We start from the raw sequence: 27,654 nt of genomic DNA, 5'->3' as shown, positions 1-27,654 counted from the left end.
GACCTGACAGCATTTTTCTTTTCTTTTTTCTTATTTTTTTTTTTTTTTTGCAAACGTCTTCCTTCATATCATCCTTAGTTTATGGAATAGCAACAGTATTTTATTATTTTATTTACTTTATCATAAAGACATTCACCTAGACTGTAAAGAGGCAAAAATGTTTTAAAAAGTGAATAAAGCAAGCAGGCCTAGGAGAAGAGGGGCTTTYAACAGTGGAGATTTATGTCTGTTGAATCTTGCTCTATGGACAACTGGAAATGCCTTGACTAAAATAGCAGAGAAAGGAATCCAAGAGGAACTGCTGCTGCTGCTTGGGGAAGTAAACCAAGTCAGATCGTTTCAGATAAGTGACACAGGAACAGTGGGAGCAGCTGTCCAAAATCAGTCCAGCTCAACTCCTGCAAATGTCCATTGTCCAAACAGATCCAAGAACATCCAGACACTGCACTGTTCAGACAGGCACTTGAATAAAATTACGTTCCCAGCTATAAGCTGATATTGAAAGATGCTCCACAAACATTTCCCCCAGTTCCCTGGGCTCTCTTGAGCAAGCATCTGTCCATCATTCAGGCAGACTTCACCATTTTGAAATCACAGGCAGGAAACTGGAACTGAGATGCTCAGACTAGGGCAATTCTGGGCCTGAGGAGAAGACCCCTAGGCAATGGAAAAATTGTCACTGGAAACGACTATTGAAATAAGGCCTTCAGAGGAATGTTTTTTTTTTCTTATTCAGTTCCTCTTTAATCTGGAATTCAGCACTTTTTATGGGATCCTGGCCATTGATGTCTGGCTTCATTTGTAATGTACTAGGAAGCAGGTACCACCCCAGGGCTGTGGAATGGGCACTGCTACTACAAAAATCTGTGCCATGGATATGATCCCTGCAGTTGGACACTTGGTCATTTTGGTGTCCAACTCTTGCTGCTTCCTTGGGTCAGGTTTCCCTGTCTATGTGGTGGTCTGCTCATACCATCCATGCCTGCAATTGCACAGGTACTCCATGGTATTTCCACAGACACTCACCCTTATATCCTTGAAGGCTATGGAGAATCTGGCTCTTGCTCACCAGAATTAGGTGGACAAATTCCTCAATTTCTTACTATCCTTCTATATAAACCAGCTTGCTTTCTAGGCAAATGGTGCTTTGGTACTCTTGACCCTCTTGGGGATCATATTTGTCCTCCAAGTCCCCCTGCTGTCCAGCCCCATGCTTAGAGCAGGCTGGCACTGCATTTGGTTTGGCTGTGAATAGGTGAAGAGAAAATGATACACTGAAGGGAAACCTGAATTGTGGGGAGACAGAAAAAAACCACTTCTTTTTTCCACTTCCTTAAGACGCAAAAAGTCCTAAAATAGCAAACCTTGAGCAATTTGGTAAGGAAAAATAATTTAGGTAGGTGCCAGCATTTTATGGAAGGCAAATAATTGGCAGCCGCAAACCTGTAAACTTTCCTGATCATGAGTGGCTACAGCAACCCAGGGACAGCCACTGAAGTTATTTCTAGTTAAATCACAGACAGCTCTACTGACTGCTAAGCCTAAACATGGCACAATTCTGGCTCCCAACAGCAGGAACAGACCAGGTGATGTGGAACAGACTAGCATGGATGTGGGGTCATTCACAACAGGAATGCTGGATCTGGTGACTCACAGTGAACAAAAGCATGGAGTATTGCAATTTGGCCCATCTTGCACAAATTTTCCTTGGTACCAGAGACCAGTTCTGGGCAAGTTTAACTTCCTGGTAACAGATTTAACCTGCATTTTTCCTTTTAATCTAGACAAAAGTAAAATATTGCCATGGAAGACAGGATAGCTGACTTATTTGGTGCAGAACTTCTTTTAGCTCTTTCAACACTCCACTAATGTGTACACTACCCAAATCCTTGTAAATCTGTTTAACTGGATGACGTTAAAGGTCTCTTCCAACCTTGAAGATCCTATGATTCTGTTTCCTAATAGAAAACTCCAATCTCTCTTTTCCTTCCTTTACTCATATTTCCATTAATGACCTCCTGGTTTTGCAATCTTCCAGAGACTTTTCAGTCTGTGGTTAGACAGATAACACAATGTGTGATGAAACGTGGCACTTACATGTACAAAATTAAAGGGTCTAGTAGACCTGTACAGAATCACAAAGGAGGGCAAGTACACTAGACCAAAGGATACCAATAATTGTCAGAGCTGAACCATGTAAGTAAAACTGATATCTTAGAGAAGACTTCAGGTGTTTTTCAGAGCATTCACACTGCTGGCCTAAATGAAAGCTGTATCAAGCAGCAGTCATAGAGCATATGTGGGGAAATCAAGATAGATTCCCTTTAAAAGATTAAAAGCATGAAAATAGGCTTGTCAAGGGATGAAAGACTCTTGCTGACAAAGTTTGTATACACTGTGTGCAAAAGCAGCCAAAATATAATTTCTTGTAAAACACATGGATGTTTTCTTCTCTTGAAGTGAATGGGTGTGGCAGACATCCCTGGAATTCTATGGACCCATAAAACTACTTAAGTATTTGACATACTTGCTTACAATCACAACAAGATCTGTACTTGTGAGAGCATACTACACCTGATAATTAATATTACTCTGTTGTTTATAGTAGTGGCTGTATGATACATCATGAAAAATCCTGGCTTTAATGCACTGCACAAAGTCTTAGCAAAGCATTTCCACCTCCAGAAAACTCGTAACTGAAACTAAGAAGGAAAATACAACTAATCAATACAAAGAAGTAACTATTGAAAAAGCAGGTAAAATAGATAACTGCAAGAATAACATACTAGGATTGTATTTCTTTGAAAACTTGTGCCTATGGAAATTACTAATAAAACTGTCTTTGCCTGAATTCTCCCTCTGGAGTAAGGCAGGCAGTTAGCTAGGAATAGGTTTCTCTACCTTCAAAGCCCCTGAGAGTGCTCTTCCAGTAGTGTCCTCCGCAGCGCTCCTGTTGTATCCACATGGTACCATAAAACCCCCCAGCAAAGAACAAGCTTTGCTTGTCATTGCTCAGGCAACCAGACAAGTTTGACAACTCCCTTTCTGTAGCTGAAGAGTCAGGTCTGTTGTAACATGTGAAACATGTTCAGCTTTTTAGCTAGCAGGCAGCTAGTTTTGAACTGGCCCAAATCCTTGGTAAATTTTCCTAATCCTTTCAGGTCAGCTCCTATCAAAGAATTCAGGACTTACATATGTAAGGACTGTAGGACTTTACTCCCTGCAAAGAAGTTTACTGTAGCCATATTGCTTTTGCTTCTTAAAAAGAAAAGTCTTGTCTTCGATCTGCCTTATCATCTTGTCTAGCCTCAGAAATTACCAAAGTCAGTACTTATCCACAGAGATATGAGATATGCTCATGAAGAGTCAGTAACGATCTGAGAAGCTTAATGAGTCTCAAAACTGGATTGAAAGAAATTGGCTACACCCTAAAGACATTTAGAGGGTGTGTAGCACAGAAGTCATCCTTTTCTGCCCAAACCACTTTATCACCAAATATGGAAAGATAATGCATCCTTTCAATTTCATCATGGTTGCTTTTTGCTATCCTGGGACAGCACTAATAAGAAGACACTCTCACCTCAGCCACACATAAATGTTTGTGTCTACAGGTCTAGTCACCTAGGCCTTGCTGCTCACCAGAGAAGACGTTCAGGGTGAATAGCCTGAGGATGTTCCTGTGCTATCCTGAGCTGACACCAGCACAGAAGAATGTGCGTTTGGTATGACCCTCCTCCAGAGCTAAGTAAAAAGCAGTATCCCTTAAACTGTAGGAAATAGTGACCTCTGTTATTCCTCCCATGATGGGACCGGCCTGCTGGCACCTCACAACTTAGTCCTACTCACTACAGCTTCAGCAGCAGAACGTTTTAACCAGTTTTACTTGGATTATCAGCATGTTGATACTCTCAGGCCTTCTGCTTTCTGCCAGCTTTACAGAGTTATTGAGGATCTGCTCTTGCTGCAACCTGTGTTGTGGAAGATAGCAATAATTCATGAGGATAAGCTGCACATGCTCTATGGAGACCTGGACTGAACTGAGCACATGTGAAATATCAACACTTGATGCACGAAACTTGCTCTCTGACACTCCCCCTCCTGCGTACTGCTACTGATTAATAAGACTTGAACATTTATGAAAAGCACAGCCAGAAACCAGATCTGGCTCTTCTAAATTAATGAATAGTGAAAAAGATGTATTCAGCTGCCCTGCAGGTTGTTCCACAGAAGGATCATTCAAGTCTACTCCTTCATAAGCACAAAATCCCTGCAGCAAGGCTTTTCATGTGATTCAGTTAGTTGTGCACCCAACTTAAATGAGAATTTACTCTTGTGTAATATTAGAGTCAGCTGCATAAGCAGGCTCCTTCTTACCACATCTTACCCTGCACTGCTGATCTTGAGTAAGAGATGCTAATCTTGCTTCAGAGCAGTAAGTAGGTAAGCTGTTTTTGATCACAGAAAAAATAGATTAGTGGAAGTGTTAATGACCTTAGTAGTACTATTAACATTATTGTGGAGGTGAACTTACACAGTCCCAGGTAACAGCCCCTTTCCTTGCTAAAAGTGGAGSAAGCAGATGAGGAGAAGAAAAAATAAGAACAAAAAAATTCAAAATGCTATAAGCACCCCAGTGGAGAAATGAGGACATTGATATGTGCTTTTAGGTCCTGGGATTTCTCTGTTCGTTGGTACTTCATAGCACAAACAGAAAAACGGTTTTACAGGTTCAAGCAGCTGCTCTACCTTTCTGAAGGCAAGGGCTTCAATAGAAGTAACCAACCAGGCAGGGAAAGAATTTCCAATACTTCACCTTTAGGCAAGGACTCGGTCTGCTGTGAGGGTGGATTTAAATGGGAGCACCTCTCCTGATCACTCATTGCCTCTCCTCACATTTCTAAGTGTTCTGGAAAGAAACTTCTAAAGCGGAGTAGTTGGTGGAGGTGGCAAGATGTTGGCACTGGGTGCTGCATGGTGGCCTCTGTGTGAAGAGTCTAGGACTGCCCCATGCCATATACAACTGCTTCTAGCTCTGATGGACACAGTGTGGAATGTGGCTGAGCACCTCAACCAAGATGGTAATACCTCTAAGAAAATATCTTTAAGAATGAGCATGAGAAACAGAAGCAAAAACACCCACCAAGGCCAGTGAAAAAGGATGAGGAGGAGGAGGTGCTTTAGGTATCAGAGCACAGATTCCCCTGCAGTSTACGGAAAGGACACCACTGAAGCCCATCAACATTTCCTGAAGGAACTACATCTTCCTGGAGAGCCTGTGCAGGAGCAGGTTTGTCCTGAAAGATTGCAGCCCATGGGAAGGATTCACATTGGAGCAGGGGAAAAGTGTGTGGAGGCAGGAGAAGGAGAAACGAGCAGTCATGGACAGACAGCCATCCCAACTCCCCATCCCCCTTGCACCACTTGGGGCAGGCTATAAGGTAGAAAAATTGGGAATGAAGAAGCAAAGTTCAGCCTGGAAAATGGGTGGAAGGTAGGGGGATCCTACTGGTTTAGTCTTTGCTTTTCACCACCCTACTCGATTTCTAATTTACAATAAATTTAATTTTCCCCAAATCAGGTCTTTTTCACCCATGACAGTAGTTGGCAAGTGATCTCCCTGTCTGTACCTCAACCTGTGAACTCCTCCATCTTATTTTCTCTCTCTGTCCTCTTGGGGAATGGGGTGAGAGAGCAGCTGTGTGAGCTTCTAGCAGCAGGCCAAGTCAACCCACCACAAGCTGTTGCATAGATGAGTTTAAAAGAAACTTAAAATTCAATGGTTCAGAATAAGCATTTGCCACAGCAATTTCAGATTAGCATCTGCCTAAAGCTTGCAGACAAGTCTTTTCTATGTATTGTAGAACTTTTTAGAGAATGATTTTGTACTTAACCACTTTTCCCCCATTTCCAAAGTCAAACAAAGGCAAGGACTTCCAACACTCATTTACTATCTATACATTATCTGCAGAATTGCAGAGACGAATCATTTTTACATGAAAAAATATAGTATTAAAAATCTTACATACAAGGACAAAACATAGCAACAAAACACTGCCCAAAAAAATTACATCCAGTCTGTCACCAGATAAGATGAAACTCCTTTAGGGTAAGTTTTCAATGAGGATAATAAAGCTGACATTTGTTTTTTGTTTGTTTTTTTTTTTTTTTTAATTTTAACCCACATAAAGGATACATGCATTAGAAACAGTAATGTCTAAAACAACATTATTTAACTCTTAGTCATGCACCTGAAGATTTGGCTTTGAGCATCTTCTGAAGTCAGCAATCAGAGTAATCCAGTTTCACTGAGGCACCAGTGATGGTGTTTCTGAAAGCGTCCTCCGAGCTGAGATCCGCAAACATTTGGGGCAGCCTCCAGACTTGAAGCATGCTTTGTGAAAGCATGTTTTGCACTCTGTTTATACATACAGAGTAGCATTCAGAGGGAAAAAAAGAACAGAATAAAAAAGAAAAATCAATAGCTGTGTTTCTTGAATGATGCTCTATCATGTACACATCAGTACAAAAGTAAACAGAAGCAGTGCAAGGTCAGGACAACAGCCACCACTGTATTAATTTATGATGATTGCAGACAAGACCTGCTCAAACAGCTCTCTCATGCATAGACACAAAAAGTAGCCTCCCCCTGCAAGCATAACCCTGTTCAGGCAAACCTCTGTTTTTGCCATCTGAATTCACTGATATGAAACAGCTGCCATAGGCTGGTTTTCAAAGACACATGCTGTCCATGGTTGCCAAATGCTCATGCAGGCTTTCAAATATGCATGCTTTCAGTGAAGCTATTTTTCAATGTTTAAAATAAATCTAAACAGTTTTATACACTAAAATCTCCCCAAGGAAAAAACAAAAAACATTTGGTCGGGAACATACCTGGGCACCTTTTACATTTGGCAGTCTGATATGGAAAGAGCAGGTCTGCACTCTGGCAGAATTCACAGATAAAACCCTTTGCTTGACAGAGCTAGAACGACACAAAAAGGATTGAATTTATATCTACAAAAAAAAATTTGGGAACAGCAGCAGGGTATTTCCTCATAGTAGCAGCTGCAAGGACACTAAGAGCCCTGTTTTTTCCTTACCTCACAGCCATCTACATGAGAGGTGGAGCTCTTCAGAATATCTTTAAGAAGGGGCAGTAACTGCCCTCGTTTGATCTTCACCAGATCATCCAGTGAGAATAGATGCTGTTCCTCTGTCAGATGGCTGGGGACTTGTTTAAATTCTTTCAGTACACTGAAAGCAAAGAGAAATAGAACCCAATTCAAGTTATAAAAAGTTGCTTTTCAAGTACATTTTCAGAATAAGCCTCTTTCACTTCTGTAGTCACACTGGGATTATACAAGGCAAGTGTATGCTATATCCTACTTCCCCTTCCAGTTGGAGGTAATTTTAATAAAAACTGGAGGGTTTAAAGATTTAGAATGAACTATCTGCTTTTAACTGTACATTCCTCAAGCATTGGAGATGCCATACAGTTATCCCAGCAATCCTTAAATAATGTGTAAAGGGCCCTCTCCTACCTCAGGAACAGTAGGTAAAATCCCATATAGTATCTCTTAAACTAGGCTTATTTACTTGCTTTGCAAAGAGGATTTTGAGGGGTTTTATCTTGCATAAGTCCCTACTGTGTGAAACTGTGCTTGTGTTGAGCAGGTGAACACTGGAAACAGCTATTGCTTTTAAAATATCACTGATGCAAATAGAAGGTACAGCGATCCTAATATTTATTTCGGTAATGGAACCACAGGGAGGAGAGACAAAAACATGTTTCTATTTGCTTTTGGAGAACAACATGTAATTAATGCATAGAGAAGAGGTCTATGCCAAAGAGAAAACAGAATCTATTTTTAAATTGTATTTTGCTTATGCCTGTTCTTAAAAAGGTCAGCAATTCTGCAGCAATGGTCTTATTATTCACATGTCTACGTATTAGTTATGCCCAGTTTGGAAAGGTGAACACCAAAAATCTTTCACTTCTAGCAACAAGCAAGGTCATGTTTTGGCCTTTATCACTTTTGGTTACTACTACTTTCATTTGAATATTTTTATAGAATAAACCAAATGGAGCATTAGGACAGATTTGTGGAAGAAATCTTTAAATCCTCAAGGAACATAGTTGTTAATAAAAAAAAGAAAGAAAACCACAACATATTTTTTAAAAACAAATATTCTCAGAAAGATAAGTAAGTATCTTTGAACTTTTAAGAATCAATGAGGACCTAAGGGAGACGGAACAGGAAAAAATACAGCCCTAACTAAAATCATTCAGCATTCAGAAACCAAATGTCTAACTATGTTACAAAAAACAGCTACCACATAAAACTTCTACTTCACTCAGCATTTGCAGTGCAATAAAATGTAGTTTTGTTATTAGAGTTCTCTCATTACACCAACATATTTAAAACTGCACCCAAATGTCTCTAGAGAAGAAGGCCCTATAAGCACRTCATGTACATTTTACTAAGCTATTTTTCATGCATAATCACAGTCCATACCTTTCAGCCAACCTGCAGGTTTTCAAAAGCTTTTTTAAATGAAAAAGCTGCTCTTGTGTGTCCTAAGAGATGAAGGAGAAAAACAAAACCATTTTTAAATTAAAAACATTACATTTATATATTCATAAGTGAGGAGCACCACTATTTGAATCAGCAAGCCTTGCAAGTACACTAAACCACACCTAAAATCAGAAACTTTACACTTAGCATAGAATTAAACAAATRGATTTTCTAATGCAAGAAAGCCAAAGGCAGACAAAGACTATTTTTATTCCCTGACAACTGAAGGAAGTTCAGTCACAAATGGCTGCAGATCTTGATGCATGCTAGACCCAAACCTGTGTAGGAACAGGTAAGTGTCTCCTCAGCCCAGAAGGGAACATATGCCTACTTGCTATCTTCAGCAGAACACTTCCTCAAGCTGTAGGAGGTACTGCTCTTACATGAGCCAAGGGTATTTCCCCTAATGGCCCACAAAATTAAGGAGTCATTCAAAAACTTCTGAACTCTCCAACAGTCAAAAGCCAGGAAGATGTAAATATTTACTGCAGGAGACCAACAGCCCTCCATGAACTAAAACTAGAAACCACAGGGGAAACACCTCCCAAAGACAACAGAGCAAAAGAGACCTCTGGCACAGGTTGGAAACTCCTCCCTTTGCCCCCTTCACCTGAAGGAAGAGAAGGCAAGTCCCAGAAGTGGTGATAGGGTAAGCCAGAAAAAACAACCCACCTCCTTCCCACATATACATACCACAAAGGACATCCTGCCCTAAGAACTTCTTCCTGAAACTCTCAGACCCAGAAATTCCAAATAAAAAAAAAAGCCACACTTACCCTGACCCTGTCCATTTCTTTGCTTTTCGTGTAGAGGGTTTTGTTAATACACGACACATTGAAAATGGGATGCTGCCATATGCTGTCCAGTAGGTGTTTGGAGAAGTTGCACACATAGTACTTTTTGAAATCCCACTTGGAAAGTATTCGGGCAGGAATAGAAGACTGGGAATAGCTGTGGCAGCAGTCACAGAAGTATTTCCCCAGGTAGTCACAATAGCGGAGTCTCCTGATATATTCTGCAGGTAGGCAGAAATGAAATTGTTAATATTTTAAAACCTTATGGGACATAACTCTTGTCTGTATGCCGATTCTGTCTAAATAACTCAGATGTACTTGAATGAAGGGAAAGGGATTTTTTATTGTTTGTTTTATTTTTTCAGTAGGAGGTTTTAATTATTGTGGCGAACACATATCAAGGTTTGTACTTGGCATTAGAACAGAAAGCTTTCTTCATTTCCACATTTTTTCAACTCATAATTATCACTATAAGATCTAAGAGAAACCACTGTTGCTTTACCCACAAAAGAGACATGAGATAAAATACACAACAAAAATACTTCCACCAATTTTGGAGTCATGTTTTAAATTAAAAGCATTACTTTTTCACACCCCGAGGTTGTGGGGTTTTTCCCAGCTAGTACAGCATCTCGTATTTGCTCGTGTTAATGTGCCATCATACATTGCTGATACTTCACAGGCCATCACAAACGCTGGTCTTGTGAGCAAGACCTGAGCACCACTTCGAAGATTTCCTAGGCAAGGTTTGATTGTCAGTTCTATAAATCACTGTGCTTTCAAGCACTTCTCACAAAGTATCAGAAATTTTGGGTGAGGGAAAAAAAAAAAAACAAACAAGTTTTTGTGTTCAAGATCTAAAGAAACAACAAGTTTTAAAAAGACACCCCAAAACAACATAACCACATATTCCACAAGCTTGCATAAAGTCTCTAAAAAGAGGCTTTTGGAAGTATTTAAATTGGCACAGGAAAAGAATTATTAAGAGAAACAACTGAACTATGTAAAAAACAAGCACTTTCCAGCATTGAAGCCTAATTTTTTTTTTTGGCCTGTTTTGTTGTTGACAGTTATGAATTTTTATTGTGTATAAAAAGGACATCTATCAAGTATGGTATTCTGGCCACAGTGAAAAAGTCCGACATTGGAAAGATTCCAATGTCTGTCTGACTATTGCAGGCACATCCAACAACAAGATTTTCCTTCTGGCTCAGATGGTTTCACAACTGTGATACCTCGGTGTTGGTGAAGATTATAGTCTGATTACTAGTAATGCACTTATTAAGGGTTTTTTTTCCCCACTTTTAGTACTTACTGCTTTCTATCGGGGTTCCACAACCAACACATATGAATTTTTGAGCTGCCACCACTGCATCTCTCCTGTATATGGAGGCAAATAGTTAGACCTTACAGCACCCAAACCACAGTTTTACTTAACATTCTTCCAAAGTGCAAAAGTTACACTGATACCAGGGAGAATCTCCACCTCAGGAGCTGATTCCTACTCCTACACATGAAGAAGGGGAATTCAGTGTGGCTTGGTGAAATAACTAAATTATTTTCCATTGCTTAAGGTGGCATCAATAATCATGAAGTTTGGAGAGGGAAAAATCCACATTTGCAATTGAAAAAGTAACTGAACCTGGAGAAACACAGGGATCAGCCACTTTGACTACTGTCTGCACTTAACAGCATTTGATGCACGGTGAGACAGCAATTTCCTCCCACATGACCTGGTGCCTCCCCCTGCTTTCTGAAAACCATCTGTCCATGAAATATTAGCAGAAAAGTGAGGAAAGCCAAGAATATTCTCCAGGTGGTGTCACAAAATGAAATTTTCAGGAGCTAAGAGCACTGCTACCGTAACACCAAACAGTACGTGTATTATCACATGGAAAATTGCACGTGCTGTGTTAACCTGGATAAGCCAAGAGAGGGAAAAAGATGCCATCTGTTTTCTAGTGAGGCTGGTGACAGACACTGCTGAACACTGTCATGCACCAGCTCTAGATCTGTTCACAGATCATCTGCACATGCACTAGATCTGTTAATCACCCAAGCTACTTCCATAAACTTTCCCCGAGCTATACTAAATGATAATGCCCAGATCAGTAAAACTTACTTGACTGAAGGATGAATATTAAATATAATCTGCGATCTTGGTGGAGACCAGCCAGAAGATCCTCTTAACTTGGATATGATATTTATTTCTTCAGCCAGATTCAAACTGGACTCAAGCTCTCTTGGAATCTCTTCTTTCAGCACAGACTATTGGGAAAGACAAGGTCATGAAGATAACCAGCCTATCAGCTGGACATATATTAAATGCTGTGGGAAATGTTTATCTCCGTTTACACTGATATTTTAAAGTTCAGTTTTCACCTGCATGTAGTTCCCCCTCAGTCAAATTCACACCAGTCCCATAAGAAAGCACATGGGTCACAAGTGTCTTAAATGTGTTGAAAATTGCTAGAGAGTGAAGACATTTTCTAAAAATTTATCTAAAGTGAACTAATAAATTGTAAGCACTCATCTGCATTTGTTTTCTTTCTTTTTTTTTTAAATGTAACTTCCTCCTTTTCCKAACAGTGAAGCAGCTGCAGTGAGACCATGATTATTTGGGGAACTGAATAAAGAGTTTGTTGTTTTCAGATCAGACTCACTCTCTGCTTCGATGAGTTCAGGCAACCAGACAGCTGAACGGCAGAGTCTGTCTGCAACCAGTATTTTCTGAAAGCTCTGCACAACTCCTGCGCTGTTGCTTCAGCAGAATTACTGCCTGGTTCAAAAGATGATCTGGAAGGTAAGGAATATCGTCAGTGAAAAATAGCAGCATGTCATCAGCATCTCCGCTGCCTTTTCTGCATCCCTGAGAAGTTCTCTCCCATTCCTTCATTCCTGCCCTTTTTCTTTGATACACCCAGGCCCTCAAGAGCCACAGACACCACCCTCCAGCAAGAGTCAGGGACCAGAGAAACACTGCTAAGCCAAGCACCAGGGACACTTGCTGTCAAGCAGCATTCCTTCCCCTTCCTGAGGAGGGCCAAATTTACTACTCCCACACCTTTCCCTGCCCCAGCCAGAAGAACCACCAGAAAGCTGCTCCAACAGAAAAGATAGTGCCACAGGCCTGTTATAGTAAAGATACACACCTTTTATCAGGGGCGACAGACAGACTTTCAAGGTCTTCAAGTTCTGCAGTAAAGAAGAAAAAATTATCAAGCCACTTAAGAAACAAAGCATCTGTTACTCAGCACTGTTTTAAATCTACCTTCTGTGTTACCAGTGTCAGTGTCAAATATATTAATTTTTACAACACCCTTGCTGGATGTGGGAAATAACCTCAGCCCTGGCTGTAAAACAAGCAAAAGGAGTCTTATCTCCTCTGCGTATCTCTGACATGATGAAGAATACTCCCTAATACCTTTGCATCCTATCATCACCATCAGCCTGCCTCCAAGAGCAGAAATGGTAGGGAGAGACTAAGTGCTTGCTGGTCAAGGTCCAGCTAGAAGGCACTCAACATAAATAATAATGTACAGAAGCAAGAGAGGCCACATTAATATTTTTGGACACTGACAGGTATTYGGTGACACCAATCACCAACATACCAGTTAATGCTGTAAACACGTTAGTAGTAGGTGAGATGAATGCAATTAAAGGACACAGTTCATTATTTGTTTACATAGACAAATTATGCTTATGCCAGCAAGGTGTTCACATTGGTAGTGTTAGTTTTGACTATGTTTATAGCTCTCAAGACAAATGTTTCCCCATTTATACATCTCAAAGTAACTCTTGCTACTAGGAATGCAGTCTTTTGGGAGCTAGTTCTTCATTGGTGGATCAGAGAAAGAGAAGGTGAAAAAAGAGATCTCTAAAACCAAAAAGAACAATAAAAATCCATTTGTCATCAGGAAAAAATAAAACCGAGGCTAAAGTTACACAGGCTATTTTTAAGGGTTTCAATTTCTGGCTGTGTAAAAACCAGAAGCTAACCAACCAAAATCCAGGGTGTCCTAAAGAGAACCAAAGGACATACGACTATAAGAGAACAGAGACATTCTACTCTAATCCTGAAGTAAAGGGAGAGGCTGCCTAAAACCTAGTCAATCTTTTTACTTAGGAAATGATCATGCCCTAAATTCTCTCAAACAATGCTGCTATAGTTGACTGAGGTTGTGCCAGTTCACACTTTTTTCACTCACATTCCTTTGGTTTAATCCTTAGTAATAGGATTCAGTGAAGAAGGGAAGCGACAGAGTAGTTTGGGGGTCACCAGGTATCCAGCCAGGGTCAGCTCACCACACTGTCAAACCAGCAAAGATATTCTTTTCTAGAAAGCAAATCCTGCACCAATCTGCTATTTCTCTGTGTGTTCTAATAAGGAGCTACACACACTTAATTGTTTCCATTTTCTCATTTGATTTCTCCTATGATAACATCTACTAAATCAACAGAATTCCCAAACAATGGAATAGATTCAACTGAACAATAAATCAGTTTCTGCAGTTACAATTTTAAAGTCTTACCAATAATTACATATTCATCCTCTGAATCACTGTGGCAACGAAATCTGGTAACCTCATGATGTGATGCTAGATGCACTGGGGAGCTGGCAGGCAGCAAAGCAGAGCCTGTCAAGGACAAGGATAAAATCAGTTAAACTTCTCCTGCATTTATAAGTAGCTGCAATTATGTTTACCTTTTTCACCACTTACCAAAACTTTAGCACACCGAATGTGCTTACAGAGCAATTTTAATTGTTTTTATATATACACAGGGCAGGCCCGTTCTTGGGAGTCTGTCCTGCAGTGTATGCTCCTCAGTTTCTTAGCCAGAATCTTGTAGTGATAAACCCAAATCTTTTATATTATCAGTGGTCTTGGCCCTTCTCATATCCAAGCACCCCATATTTTTCCACAGAAGTTATGTCATTTAGACTTTAGACTTATTATCCATTCCTAAGATCTGTACTGCTTAAAAGACTAAAATTACTTAAAAATGCATGTGCTCAAAATGCAATGACTCAAGCATTATAATGCCAGGAAAATTTATTATCTTGCCTTCAACGATATGTGAGTGAATACTCTGGGGAGTGTCACTCAAACCAATTGCATGGCCTCATCTGCATACTGCAGAAGCAAACACATTAAGAGCCAAGTTGCAAAGACTACAAAAAGAAGAAAGGATTTAAGCAGAGAGAAAAACAGCCATCTACAGGCACACTCTGTGGAAAGTCATGCTTGGATTGTGGCACTTGAACCTTAAATTTCAATTTTAATGTGAGAAATTATTATAATAAATAAAACACAGGTGTGAGCATCCAAAACGAAAGTATTTGACCCACAGGAAACATACCTGTGGCACAGTGATCCTCAATGGACCCAGCTCCCCAGAGACTCAAAGAAGGTAACAGAGGATTTGATTCCAAGCAGTGCCCCAATCTATTTACTATTTTCTTGTACAGAAACAAACAGCAAAGGCTTTCAGACAAGGTTACATTCTAAATTAAGTAACTTGCCTTCATAACCACTGTCTGAAGAGGTAACAGAAGAATCAGACTTCCTCACTCCAGAGTAAGAAGGTAACTCTGAATCGGTATGATAGCTGCCATCTGAGGCACTTGTTTCCTCCACACCCCAGGACTCTGCTTGTTGCTGGCTTAGGATATTACATTTCATTTTTTCTAGCGATGCTATAATCATATCCGCAACAAAAAAGTGTGCGTTTTCCTGGACACAGGATTGCAAAGTTCATTAGTACACAGCATATTTGATATTTAGTTAAGATGAATTGAAATATATAATTCTACCCCCTTACTTTTTCAACTCTATAAAGAAAAATGCAAATCTATCACACCTTTTATTTAAACACAAAAAAATCACCCCAAGGGCAATTCAGAGACAATATGCAAAATGCAACTGCCCAGACAATTGTCTCACTCTTGACTGCAACATACAATTTACTTTTATCTTACCCATGTATTAGATGAAAATGAACTTGGTTACATGACTAACTGACATATATATATATATATATATATATATATATATATATATATATGCATTTTAGAGTGCAGTTTTCTAGTTACGCTGCATTATTTAGTATGCAAGCATGCATCCAAGTAACGTATTTAACATGATTTAATTACAAATCATGTGCACGAGCAGTGTTGCACACATGCTAACTGGGAGGGGCCAGAAGTGACAAGTTTTGAATGCAGTGTAGATCTTCATGTGGTGGGAAGAACAGGAGCTAGTAAAATGTTTTTATGCTTTAAGAGTTAGGACAGTGAAGTAGGGAATATGCAGTGATGGATTACATGGTCAACTCTAGCTACACAGAAGGTCTGCGATAAGGGTAAGTGGGAACTTGGCTACCACGGGCTTACCACTGCCTTGAAAAATGGTATAGCTGTTCCAATGCTTCACTGTAGCATTTCCAAAACAGACAACATTTCCTCATGATGTCCCTTGCCATCTTGGCTGCCCTGGTCACCCATTCTCTATGAAAAGGGACCACTGAGACATCTACACACACCTCAGGCTCCCTATCCTCATATCACTGCTGTATCCATTGCTTGCTGAGGTCTAACAGAGCATCGCACCACCCCGACCTGAGCTACTGCTGATAGCCTGGGCACAGTTCTCAGACCAGTCTCAGCTCAAAAGTGGATACATCATGGACAGACACTTATACTCAGGTGCCTGGGTGGAAACCCAGAGGTAGCCAGGATACTCTCCCTTTCTCCTCTCAACTACAATGTGCAAACCTAAACTTACATCTAAAAAGCTGTAGTAAGTATCTAAGCTGGAGAGTATCTAAGGCTAGAGATTCTGAGTGCAGGATAATTTAAGCTCTATAGAAATCGCTTACGTTCAGAAAATTGTACCACTCAATATCACTATTCATGACATCCCCTCAACTTGTGTGGGAATCATGAAGAAAGACATCAGTGTCTAGAAATAGCTAAATCTCAAGGAGCACCACAGACAGCACAGCTTTCTTACTGCTCACAGACAAATACATGTAGACAAGATTAATCTTAGAATTAGAAAACACCCACCAAGTACCTCTGGGTGTTTGGATATCTTTTATCTTTTCCCCAACACTGATTAACATTACTTGTTTGGTGCACAGTTTCTCTAGAGGTAACTTTCAGTGAACTTCAGGAGTCCAGGAGTTTCCTATCTTTCCACTAGCAAAGAAATAATTAAACAGCCTTTTTTCATTTTGGGAGGTATCTCCTACTTTAAAGATTTAAAAAGCCTCAGGTTACTGAAGAGCACAGTATATCAGTATAAGAGAGAGCTCCACTGCAAAAAGATGAAACAGAATACAGGGACTTCTGTATTCAGCATTATTATCAGCTTTCATCCCTGCCTACTAGCTCCCTCACCTTAGGAAGCAGTCCCAACTCAGCTGTGACACAATAACCTTCTCATTTCTATTCCCACCCACTCAGATCAGTGGAAAGCCTCTTTAAAATTGTCTGACCCATTTCCTTCCTGGCACACAACATCAACTCTTGGACTTGCTGACACCACAAGTACCTTAGTTTTCAGTCCTAAAGTTCAAAGAGATTATTCCACAAGCTAAAAATATTTGGTGTAGTTTTTGTTTGGTTGGGGGTTTTTTGTTGTTTGGAGTTTTTTAAAGGCAGGCTTTACAATTTATTTATTATGAATGGGACTGTGCTCCTGCAATCTTTTAACCTGTAATCACATCAGACCCCAATCTCCTAACAGTAATAGTAGGTGATAAAATCTTGGCTCATTTAATACCCAGATTGTGAGATTGTGGTTTCTAATCCAGGTATCTATTCACAGGTCTCCTGGTGTCTGAAGCAAATTACTTTTGTTTTAGTTCCCACATTACAGGTGGGGAAACATTGTCTCCTTTCTGAAACGCCTTTCAAACAAAGCAGCATGAAAAGCTAGTTCACAAGTTTATTGAGTTTTGGTGTGCGACTCATTGAGTGGGCTTTGTTGTTTGAAATACACCTTATGGATGTTGAGAGCTTCAAATCAAATGCAGAACTTGCCACTCCAGTAAAACCAGTGTTTTGTACAAAGATGATTACCTCTTGAACCCAGGACATGGGACCACATGCACACAGCCCAGCAAAAAATCTCCTTTTCTAGGCATATTGTTAAAGCCATTTATATTAAATCCTACTTATTGCAATCCATTAACCCCTCTTTTTCCACTGTTGGAAAAGATTAACATTTAGCACACAGAATTATGTGAGACAGCTTTAGCACCTCATCTTTAGCTCTGTTTATAAGCTTGAGTGGACTGCCCATCTGGCAACACACCTAAGACTGTTTGGGGCCCTTAGTAGAAACCATGAGAAACTGCTTGAATTACTGCAACTGTTATTGAGTTATTGTGCTTGTTATCTATTCTATAATTCTTTGACAGTAATCTCACATGCTCATCATGAGCACATACAAAAACCGCCATCCTCTTCCCACCTTTTGACAGTAAAAGCATGAGGTAAATCCTATCCACATGCATGAAGCTTCAACAAATTCTATCTAGCATACTCTAATGAAACTTTAAAGTTACTAAAGTAATCATAAAGTTTGTTCTCAAGCAATGTGTGGGGGAATTAGGGAATGAAATGTGTAAATGTACAGTGTTCCTATATATTTGCATTATTTTAAAAGAACTAAAATATTTAATTAATGGATAAAGAGAAGAAAATAAATTACAAAATAGGTAATTTAGGCTTGTAGGTTTGCCCACAGAGGACAAGAAGAGGGGAAATCAAGTATTTSTAAAGATTAGTACATCTCTCAGGAAGTTCTTTTATTGAGAAACACCTCTTGTCATTTGGTTTTGCCAGTATGAAATGTAAAAAACATTTGTGGTCCTCACCTTTTCCACATCCTCTGGAAGCATGCAGATGTCCTGCAATGAACGATTCAAGGGTATAGCACTTATGTTCAAAGGAGAAGTAGAACCTGTGGGTATAATAAGAACTTTTATTAGTTACTTCTTCCTCTGCAGCTCCCACAATGCACGCAGGGTGACTGCCAAAAAGCAAACCAAACTATTTTTTCCCACAGCTGAATACCATCGGGGCTGGAGGCTGTGGTAGAAGCTAAGGAGGAGAAAAATGTGAGAAACGTGCTGGCATGTGAACTATTCTGGCAACCTGAAGCATGAACATCAACCACCAGAGAAACACAGTTTAAATGCTGTGCTGTGACAGCACCACTGCACTCCCTCACCAGTTCTCTCCAGTCTGTGGCCTGAACTGTTGGGGTCAGCCACAAACAGAACATGAGGCTGGATTTGCAGTGATGCTCTGCACTTGGTGACACAGCCAGCTAACCCTGTGCTCTGCTCATTCACACAGCTGCTGGAAGAAACACAGATCTCACTGCTGACTAGGCATGCAGAGAAATGCACCAGCCTTTAAAAGATTCCCCGTATCACTGCTGGCATTGTGTGACTACAGTAAATTTGGAAAACACTTTGCCATTATGTTTCCATACCCCGAGGAAATCTTCCTCCTATTTCCAAATGCAATCCATACTGAATGGTAGTATGTCCAGCTGTGGCATTAGCCACAGTATTCCTTGCTTCCCACAATAGCAGTTTTGTTTTCCCAGCATTCATTGATGAGTATGATGAGCATGTGAAACAAAATTTGTCTCTTTTTCCCCCAAAAGAGCTTTTCACTGAACAGCAGAGCACATATCAAGTATTTACTGGTGTTTACTCTCTTCTTGCACCTTGAACTCAAGCAGTTTGCATTTCATTCTCGTGATGTTTACAGGATAAAACAGCACATGTGGTAGCAAATGTCCACCACAGATACCATTTAAAGCCTTTGCAAATAGCATGGCTTAATCAACAGCTTTTTATTTAAAAAAATGCCTTCCCTAAATTTGTCCAAAAGTCATAGAAAGGCTAAAGAGATCCCACAAAATATGATCATAATTTATACAAACCTTTTTTCCAGTTAAGGGGCACTGACTCTCAGGCCTAGTTTGGATTATTTATATGGGCTTACTTGGAGAAATTACATTATGGTGCCCTGAGCATCAATGACATCAACTGGAAAGTCAATAGCATGCTCAAGTGTAGCGACACAGACGGAGGGTTTTTGTACAGAATTATTAATACCTCCATTGTGCATACCATGAAGGAAAACAGAGGCTGACAATATGACTTTTCAAAACAGATTTAATGGCCTAATTAAGTTATTTTCATACCTACCTGATGATTCATTTTACTAGATAAGCTCTATAGCTTGATAAAAGACTATATTCTCACCAGTTAAGATACCAAACATTACTCTCTAAACTAAAAATAATAAACAGATATAAGGAAATGGGAAAATTATTCCTTTCTCTTTAAAAGATAAGACACAATTCACTTAAATATGACCTTGAGATCTAATATGAGCTTGCTCTTTGCTTAACTCTTGCATCCCACTTGCATCTTTGAGTAAATAGAATGTAAAAGAAGCACAGGCAAGAAGCACACCCAGCAATGGGATGCAACACTGGGTCTGGTGCAGAACAATTATTTGGTTGCCCTTCTGCTCTGGAGCAGTGTTGCCTGGAGTGTGCTGAGGCTGGGGAAAGAGCCCTAAGAGCCCAAGAAGGAAGTGACCTTTATGTACAGAGGTTAAAAGTAAGAAAAAGCCAGGTGAACTGTCAGTGATGAACCAGCCCCGGAAAACACCAAACTCAGTCATAAGCTCTGCACTAACGATGACAGAGCCTATTTAGAAGGTTGAATAAGGGCCCTTCTCTGGTGGTCTCAAACATATGAACAAGGCCTAGTAAGAATCTCAGAGGACCAGCAGAAAATTCCACTAAACAAAAAGCAAATCCCACTGAAAAAATTATATATTCTGATTTAAGTGATAATACGTCATTTTCTTGTATTTTGTGCATTCCTCAGGAATTCTCCTGTGAGAAACCACCATCTCTCAGATAGCAACTGAAAAAATAGTAAGTCAGAAAATGCTAGTGTGTAATTCCTGCCCTCAAATTAGACACTGTGTTTCTTCTTTTTCATTTTCTTATTCACTTTTCACAACCTCATAGTACTAGACAGTGCAGAAGAGAGAGACCTCATTGTCCAAGCTATCCAGTAGCGACTTAAATGGTTAAAAGCAAAAAGGAATGCAGAAGTTTTCACTTTACACTGAACAGGCCTGAGTCTAATGCAGACAGAGCACAATGCATTGTGAAGTGTCTAACAGGACCTTGCCTCCTATGAGGAGTACTTTTTAGTAAAAGCAAGGATGCTCTTCTTCAGTCACCTGGCTGTCACATTCCTTGCTCCCTTTGTTTTCTGAAGAGCCAGCAGTGCGACTACCCCAACATCAGCTTGTGACACATCCGACTCATGCCAGAATGCCGAGTCACGCGCAATTTATTTGTTCTTCCACACGTGCCTCACAGTTCCTGCTGACCTGGAGCCTGGTCTGTGTTTTCCAGACCCAGCTCCCCAAACATGCATGACTAGCCTCAGCCAGCCCCAACTGCTGGGTGTGGTTTCCTTCTCCCTGACAGGCACTTGTCAAAGGCACGGAGCAAACGACACACCCAGCAGAAGGAAAGAGCCATAATGGTCACATACTAACTGCTGACGACAGCCTGTCCCGGATGGCAGAGGTGTCATTAAGAGCCCTGTCCTGCACCCTGTCCTGCAATGGCACTCACTTGTTGGAGACCTGGCTGCCAACTTAGACCATGGAGGAGCTGTGGGTTAACATCCAGAAAGGATCAGAACTTGGCAGTGGAGGTCAGTGGAGTGTAACCACCAGGACTACTATTGACCAAAGGAAGAAAAAACCAAATCAAAACAAACCAACAAACCATAGCTTTTGTTATTTTTCTTTATAATACAAAGGTAGGATGAACACTCCCTGCTCTTTGCCTGTATTCCAACAGAAAAATCAGGCCTCAGTTGCAATATTTTTCTGAAGTTTATAATCTATCATCATAGAATCATAGAATGGTTTGGGTTGGAAGAGACCTTAAAGACCATCTCATTCCAAATCCCATTTGAGCAGGGACACCTTCCACTACACCAAGTCTCTCAAAGATCACTCACCAGATCAGTTTGCTCAGGACCCCATCCAACCTGGCCTTGAAATCTTAAAGGGATGGGACATCCACAATTTCCCTGGGCAACCTGTGCCAGTGCCTCACCACCCCCAAAGTAAAAAAAATTCTTCCTAATATCAAATCACTCTCTCTCTTTTTCATAAGCCCCCCTCTAAGTCTACAAGATCTCTCCAGAGCCTTCCCCAAGATGAACAACCCCAACTCTGTCTTCATAGAAAAGGTGCCTCCCATTTTACTGAGTTGAAACGTCTGGTTCTCCTTGATTTTTAAGCTTTCTCCCCTCTCTTCTGTTTTGAATGGCAGCATTTGTCTAATTTGCAATCACCATAAACAAAGACTACAGTTGTCTTTCCTAGCACAGAAATCTCTCAACAAAATGCAGCTGTGAAGTTACCTGTTGGATTGACTGGCTCTGACTGGGAAAGACCACTGGGAGACTTGTCACTGTTGCTGAGAGGTGCAGGCTCCATGGCATAAGGGTATTTCACTAGATCCGTTTTACTGACAGTTGAATCTGAAAGCAACCTTGTGAAAGCCAAGTCTGTTTCAGGGGAGGTATAAAATTCTTTTCCAGAATGCACAACAGTGGATGTGATGGTGCCTCCTGTCAATGTCACCTGGGTAAAGCAGTCACGCTTCTGAGGGGCCATGCCTGAAAGAGTGAAACCATTCAAGGAGGAAGCAGCAGGATCTCCATCAGTGTACTGAGGACAAGGGAAAGGATCCAGTGAAGGTTTGGGGGAATCACAATCTGTGTTGTTCCAACATACTCGGGGCCTTGTAAACCGAATGTCCGTTTGTGTACAGGCAGTGTTGAGATGTGCAGAATCACTGTCACTGTCATCATGGCTGCCCCCAGCGCTGCTTTCTTCCCACTGTTCCACATCACTGTCCAGATGCTCCGCTCCCTGCATAGCGCTCCGCTCCAACACCAAAGTGGGCTTCAAACCAGATGCATTTAAAACAGACACGAGAATGTCTTTGATAGCTTCAGCACTGCCTGGGTATGACCCAAAACTTCCAGCATGTCCAATCACTGCTGGCCTTGAAGATTCATCTGTTCAGAAAATTGAAGAAATGGAAAGGTTAGGAAACAATAGTAAGAAAAGGTTAATATGCAATGTAAATAAAATGCACATTATTTTTTATAGAGGTGAGAAGACAGGAAACAGCTGAATTCACTGACCACTCGCTGTTGCATCTTCCTGCAAGAAAACTCTTGCTTTCAGCACTCAGGAAGCAATTCAGTCATTGATAAGGCTAGGCAGCAAACCAACAGCAAAGTATTCTACTACTAGCCAAACACAATTACCTAACACTTTAACGGTGACTAATCAGTGTGCTCAAAAACACTTCTACAAAACAGGATAACACAACTATTACTGATACAGGTCCTATTGCCAACAGAAGGGAAGACCACATTACAGCAAGACATGGAAGATCAATAGAGCAGAAAAAGTAAAAAAAGTACATTTGGTAATACAAGGTCAACATGCTTGTGCGTTTCAGTTCAACCAGAGCGGAAATAGCTAAAGTAACCATCAGTCCATTATTCATAGGGGTGGCAACACTTACACAAAACCATAAAAAACTTAACTCTGTCACAGCAAGATCACTAAAATGCCTCTGAAAGAGCCAAAAGCACTGCCAAGGTCCTATGTGATCTACTGCAAGACTAACTCAACAGAAAATGGAAAAACTACTTTTAGTGACAGACAGGGCAACATTAGCAGGACACAGAAGCCTACACTGCAAGCAGTAGCTTTTGAAGAATAATTTGAAATCCTATAACTTGAACAAAACAAAAAAATAAAAGCCTCAGAGGAACTACCTTAATTCAAGTAATTGAGAGATCAGACACAAAGTCTATGTTCAAGACCAAAACCATTGACCACATCAACACAATGAAGTTAACAACTGTCTCCTTTGGGGAAGATAATCCAGCTGTAAAATTCTAAGAATAGATACAATCAAGAATTATTTCCAGGACAAAGAACTCCTAGTTAGGACAAAGAGGAATGTTAAACACTGCTGCTGAAAAAAACAGCAAGTCTTGCAGACTGCAGACTTTGCCCAGAGATTACTCTCCTTAGACACAGCTCATTGAAAAACAACAAACTTTTCTATGAAGTCTGCATGAACTCAAACTACATGATAAGAAATTTTACTAATGAAGGGATCAAAACCAAAACAAAAAACCCATGTATTTTGAAAGAGCAAGTCCATATAAAGACCACTGCTCATTGAGAAAAAGCTGAAAAAAACCAAGWACATCACATGTAAGCTATACTGCAAGGGCTGCTAGCAAAGCTATCCTAGTAAAGTCAGGTCAAAATCAGCCAGAGCATGTCAGTGATAGGGATCAGTCACCTGCCACTTACCAGGAAAAAGCTCTTGCAGAAATAGCAAAACTGCACATTTTACTGGCTGCAATCGCAAAGAAACATCTTGCCAATGAAGCCAATGGTAAAATTAAAACTAGCTGACTTTCAAACACACATATTTCAATCTTTTCAGGAAAAGAAAGCTGTTTGGGTAACTACTGACATTTCAATTGAATGGGAATACCTTAACTTGGGCTGCAATCATCATCTTCTCTGTGCAAAACAAAACATTCGGTGTTCTAATCAAAAATTACAAAATGTTATGGCTGAGAGGGGTCTGAAAGATCATCTAGTTTCCAACCCCTCTGCTATGGGTGGGCATACTTTCCAGTAGACCAGGTTTCTCAAAGTCCCATCCAACCCGGCCTTGAACACTTAAAGGGCTGAGGCGTCCACAACTGTTCTGGCCAACCTGTTCCACCCTCCCCCCACATGCAAAATGTCAATATTAACTAAAATGGCCAAACCACCACTAAAAGACAAAACCCACTCATACATGCAAATTGTAAAATGTATTTTTATGTTGTACCATCCTCAAAGCTAACAAGCAACGAACCCTCTTCAAACAAATGAGACTTGTTTAGTACACACAAACACCGACAGCTTCTGCTAGCACTACAAGCACCAGCAAAACTCCCCCAGAGGGAGGTAATTTAGAACAAACTGGCATTACCTGAGAGAACAGAGATTTGAGGTGTTGGAGCAAGACAGCTAATCCTCGCTGAGGGATTTGAAGAACACACTGAGTCGGTGAATGCCACCTTTAGGCTTTTGTGGTTTAGCTACAACAAGAACAGAGAGGCAGACAAGGCAGACAATTTGTTTATAAGATAACATTCTGCTAATGACACCCTCCATCTCAGAGTCATCCCAGCAGGAAGAACACTGTTCTGAGGCCTGCCTACATTTCTGGCTGCCTGAAAATCTCCCAAGAAGCATACACTGTCTGGAGAGCACTGGCATCTCAGCTCTGCATTCCTCGTTTCACTCCAGAAGGCAGGTGACCAAAAGAAAACTCTCTACAGCAGGAGGATTAAATGTGCACATAGGCACAAATTATACAAAATGCTGAATATGATGTTTGTGTATGTACCAAAACAACAGCTATGGAGTGGAAAAGAATTCAAGGAACTACCAATCTGTATCTGGAAGCATCGGCCTATTTAGATGTACAAGTTATAAGCTAAATCTATGACGACCCAACTCCACAAACAGCACTGTGACTGACTGAACAGCAAATATGACTGACCCAGCATAAAGTGAGAGGTGGTGACACAGACAGATACTCAACCTGGCTTAAGAGCCTGCCAGTACAAGCTGACCAAAAATTTGAATCCATTTGAACTGCCTGAGCAGGCTTATACCAGATCAGCACTTCACTTTGTGCAGTCATGATGCTTCCAATTCAGTATTTCTACCTTCAAAGCTGGATTTACCATACTGTCAAACCAGTGTCAGCTGAACCAGGGAAGCAATTTAGTGCAAATACTCAGGGGCTAATTCCAGCAAAGTACTACGATACACTCAGGACAGYAAAGCAGTAGGTATGCTCCATAAGCTCAAAAATTCCTTGTGAGGTCCTAAAACTTGTCCCCCCAACCCCCTTGTGCCCTAAGCATGTCATGGACCTCCAAAGCACATCACAGAAACCAGGGAAATCAAAGGGATGCCCTGCTTCAACATGCACATCGTTAAAAGTCACTTAACCAAGATGTTGTGCCTTCTCCCACATAAGTAAGAATGTCTGCACACTGAAGCATGTCCAGATCTCCTCTCACCCTTCCCTGCACCGTGTGATCCCATGCAAAGAAAAGAGAATTAAAGGTGTGCCGTCCTCAGCCACCCCATGTTGTCGACCTCTACACTTCCTGCATGGAAGAGAGAGGTGACCCAGAGTACAGATCTTGTCCAGATATCCTTCAGACTCATGGAAAGCAGAAGAAGTTAAAACCCACAGAGAATTTCCCTTTTAACTGAAGAATAACATTTCAAGCCAAAAATAGTATGTTTAATGTAAAATATTTAGCATTTGATTATGCCAGTGCTTTGAAAAAATTCTTTTCAGTATCTGTTAGTGTTTTCTAATTTTCTTCCCTCTGCACTCCTTCAGAAAAACTGACATGTAGGCAGGCTTTGTACATATAAATATCACATTGTCAGTACAGTGGATAAAGCAGAAACTATTTTTTAATTATTTTATTAATTTTTAAAATTGTTTTCAATACTAGCAATTAACGGACTCTACCTCTTAGAATGCAGGTATCCCAACTGCCTAAGAGCAGAATAAATGCAAGCACTTTATCAGTAAGCACAGCTATTAAGTGTGCCAAGTCTTAAAATTTTTATCTTTTTTTTTAAGCAAGCTCCCATCTCTTGGCTATCAGAAGCAATCGGTGGTTTGAGGATTCAAGTAAGATTTCCATTTACTTTCAAGGTGCTACAGTTTCAACTAAATCACAGACAAAAAGGCCACATAACTACCCCCCTAAACAAACAAACGGGAAAAAAAGCAACTAAAGAGCTGAAAAGGAAATACAACAACGGAAGTGCATGAGAAACATTTCAAATTCCTAGTCATAAAACATGTACCACAACACACTGCCATGACCAATAAAACCCACTGACAGTTTGACATTTTCCTAGTATAAAAGAAACCTGCCTTTCTCGCCTGCCCCAACACTGGGATTGGGTTTCCCAACTCCACCAGCATTTAAAAATAATTTACTACGGCCATTGACAACTAAAAGCTGGTTTTTGAACCAAGTTCCCCTAGCTAAGGAGCACACTGAGCCACCATTCAGAGGTCTCCCTTACCTCACCTTTTCAGAGCAGGGGTGCTTGAAGACTTCCGTTCCGCTGAAGCTGGCAAGCGCTACTGCGTGGAGAGACATGATGGGAAAGCTTTCATTTTTTGGTTAAGTACCTGGAAGCAACAGAGAGAAAATTACAGTCACCACCACGTTATCCGCGGTTCTCCATCTGTTTTGCAGACTCTACAGTTCATATTCTGTACTGTTTTCCGTCTTCACTTGGCATGCTTATAGAGGCTTACCGAAAAGCAGAGCTCAGCAACAACGGAAATGTGCTTTTAAAAGCGCATAATTTAGAGGTTTTTTTTTTTTTTTTGTTTTGTTTTTAAGCAACACAACAGGAACGCCTTCTACATGCATAAGAGTAAGATTATTAATCTGTAGTACTTCAGTTTGCTGCAAAATGAGGCAGAAGCAGAGCGGAGCGGGCAGCAGCGAAGTCCCCATGCCCCGGCTCTGCAGCACAGGCACCCGCGCCGGGTGCCACGAAGGGGCAGGCAGCGGCGATGACAAACGCCGCCGATGTCCCCGGGACGCCGCGCAGCGCCGATGTAGGGCTCGGCAAGCGCTGCACGCAGAGGGAGACCCCGACACATCTGCCGCCCCAGCCAAGTGCGCCGGGCTCCCCGCAAGGCACCGACCGCTCTCCCGCCCGGCCTTAGCCGCCCGCTCCCGCTTGCAGCCGCGATTCCCGACGACTCCAGCCCGCCGAGCGGCCGCGCAGAGGATGCCGATGTCGCCGCCGGCCCACTCGACGTCCCTCCCTCTCTCTCTCTCGGCCCGCCTACTCCCCGTCTTTGCCTCCCTCTCGAGTCGGGGCCCAAACCAAACAGCTCCGAACAAACAACAACAATAACAAAAAAAAAAAAAAAAAACCTACCTGCTAAGAGCAGTCTGACGCTGTGGGCTTGTCTGGTTTGTAGAAAATGATGCTGAGGGGTCGCGATCTTGTTGCTCTTTGTAGCTTCCTGAGGAGGGGACGTGGA

The 27,654-nt window shown here is 41.0% G+C and overlaps 1 protein-coding gene across 1 annotated transcript; it reads right to left on the bottom strand.

The window, feature by feature from the left end:
• RUBCNL (rubicon like autophagy enhancer) lies at window positions 1-27,425 on the bottom strand. Its single transcript, XM_057387656.1, has 16 exons — window positions 26,911-27,425; window positions 26,678-26,781; window positions 24,532-24,640; window positions 21,869-22,531; window positions 18,257-18,342; window positions 14,895-15,105; window positions 13,903-14,007; window positions 12,523-12,565; window positions 12,034-12,166; window positions 11,493-11,638; window positions 10,686-10,750; window positions 9,353-9,591; window positions 8,517-8,578; window positions 7,101-7,254; window positions 6,892-6,982; window positions 1-6,415 (listed from the first exon to the last, which is right to left on the bottom strand). Exons 2-16 carry the CDS (start codon window positions 26,747-26,749, stop codon window positions 6,303-6,305), a joined length of 2,292 nt encoding a protein of 763 aa, XP_057243639.1. The 5' UTR covers window positions 26,750-26,781; window positions 26,911-27,425; the 3' UTR covers window positions 1-6,302.
• Between the last annotated feature and the right edge of the window lie 229 nt (window positions 27,426-27,654).

This window comes from Malurus melanocephalus, unplaced genomic scaffold (assembly GCF_030028575.1).
Source record: "Malurus melanocephalus ecotype Western Australia unplaced genomic scaffold, MMel_1.1 scaffold_1284, whole genome shotgun sequence".
NCBI classification, from domain to species: Eukaryota; Metazoa; Chordata; class Aves; order Passeriformes; family Maluridae; genus Malurus; species Malurus melanocephalus.
This window is presented reverse-complemented; position numbering and strand designations above follow the sequence as displayed.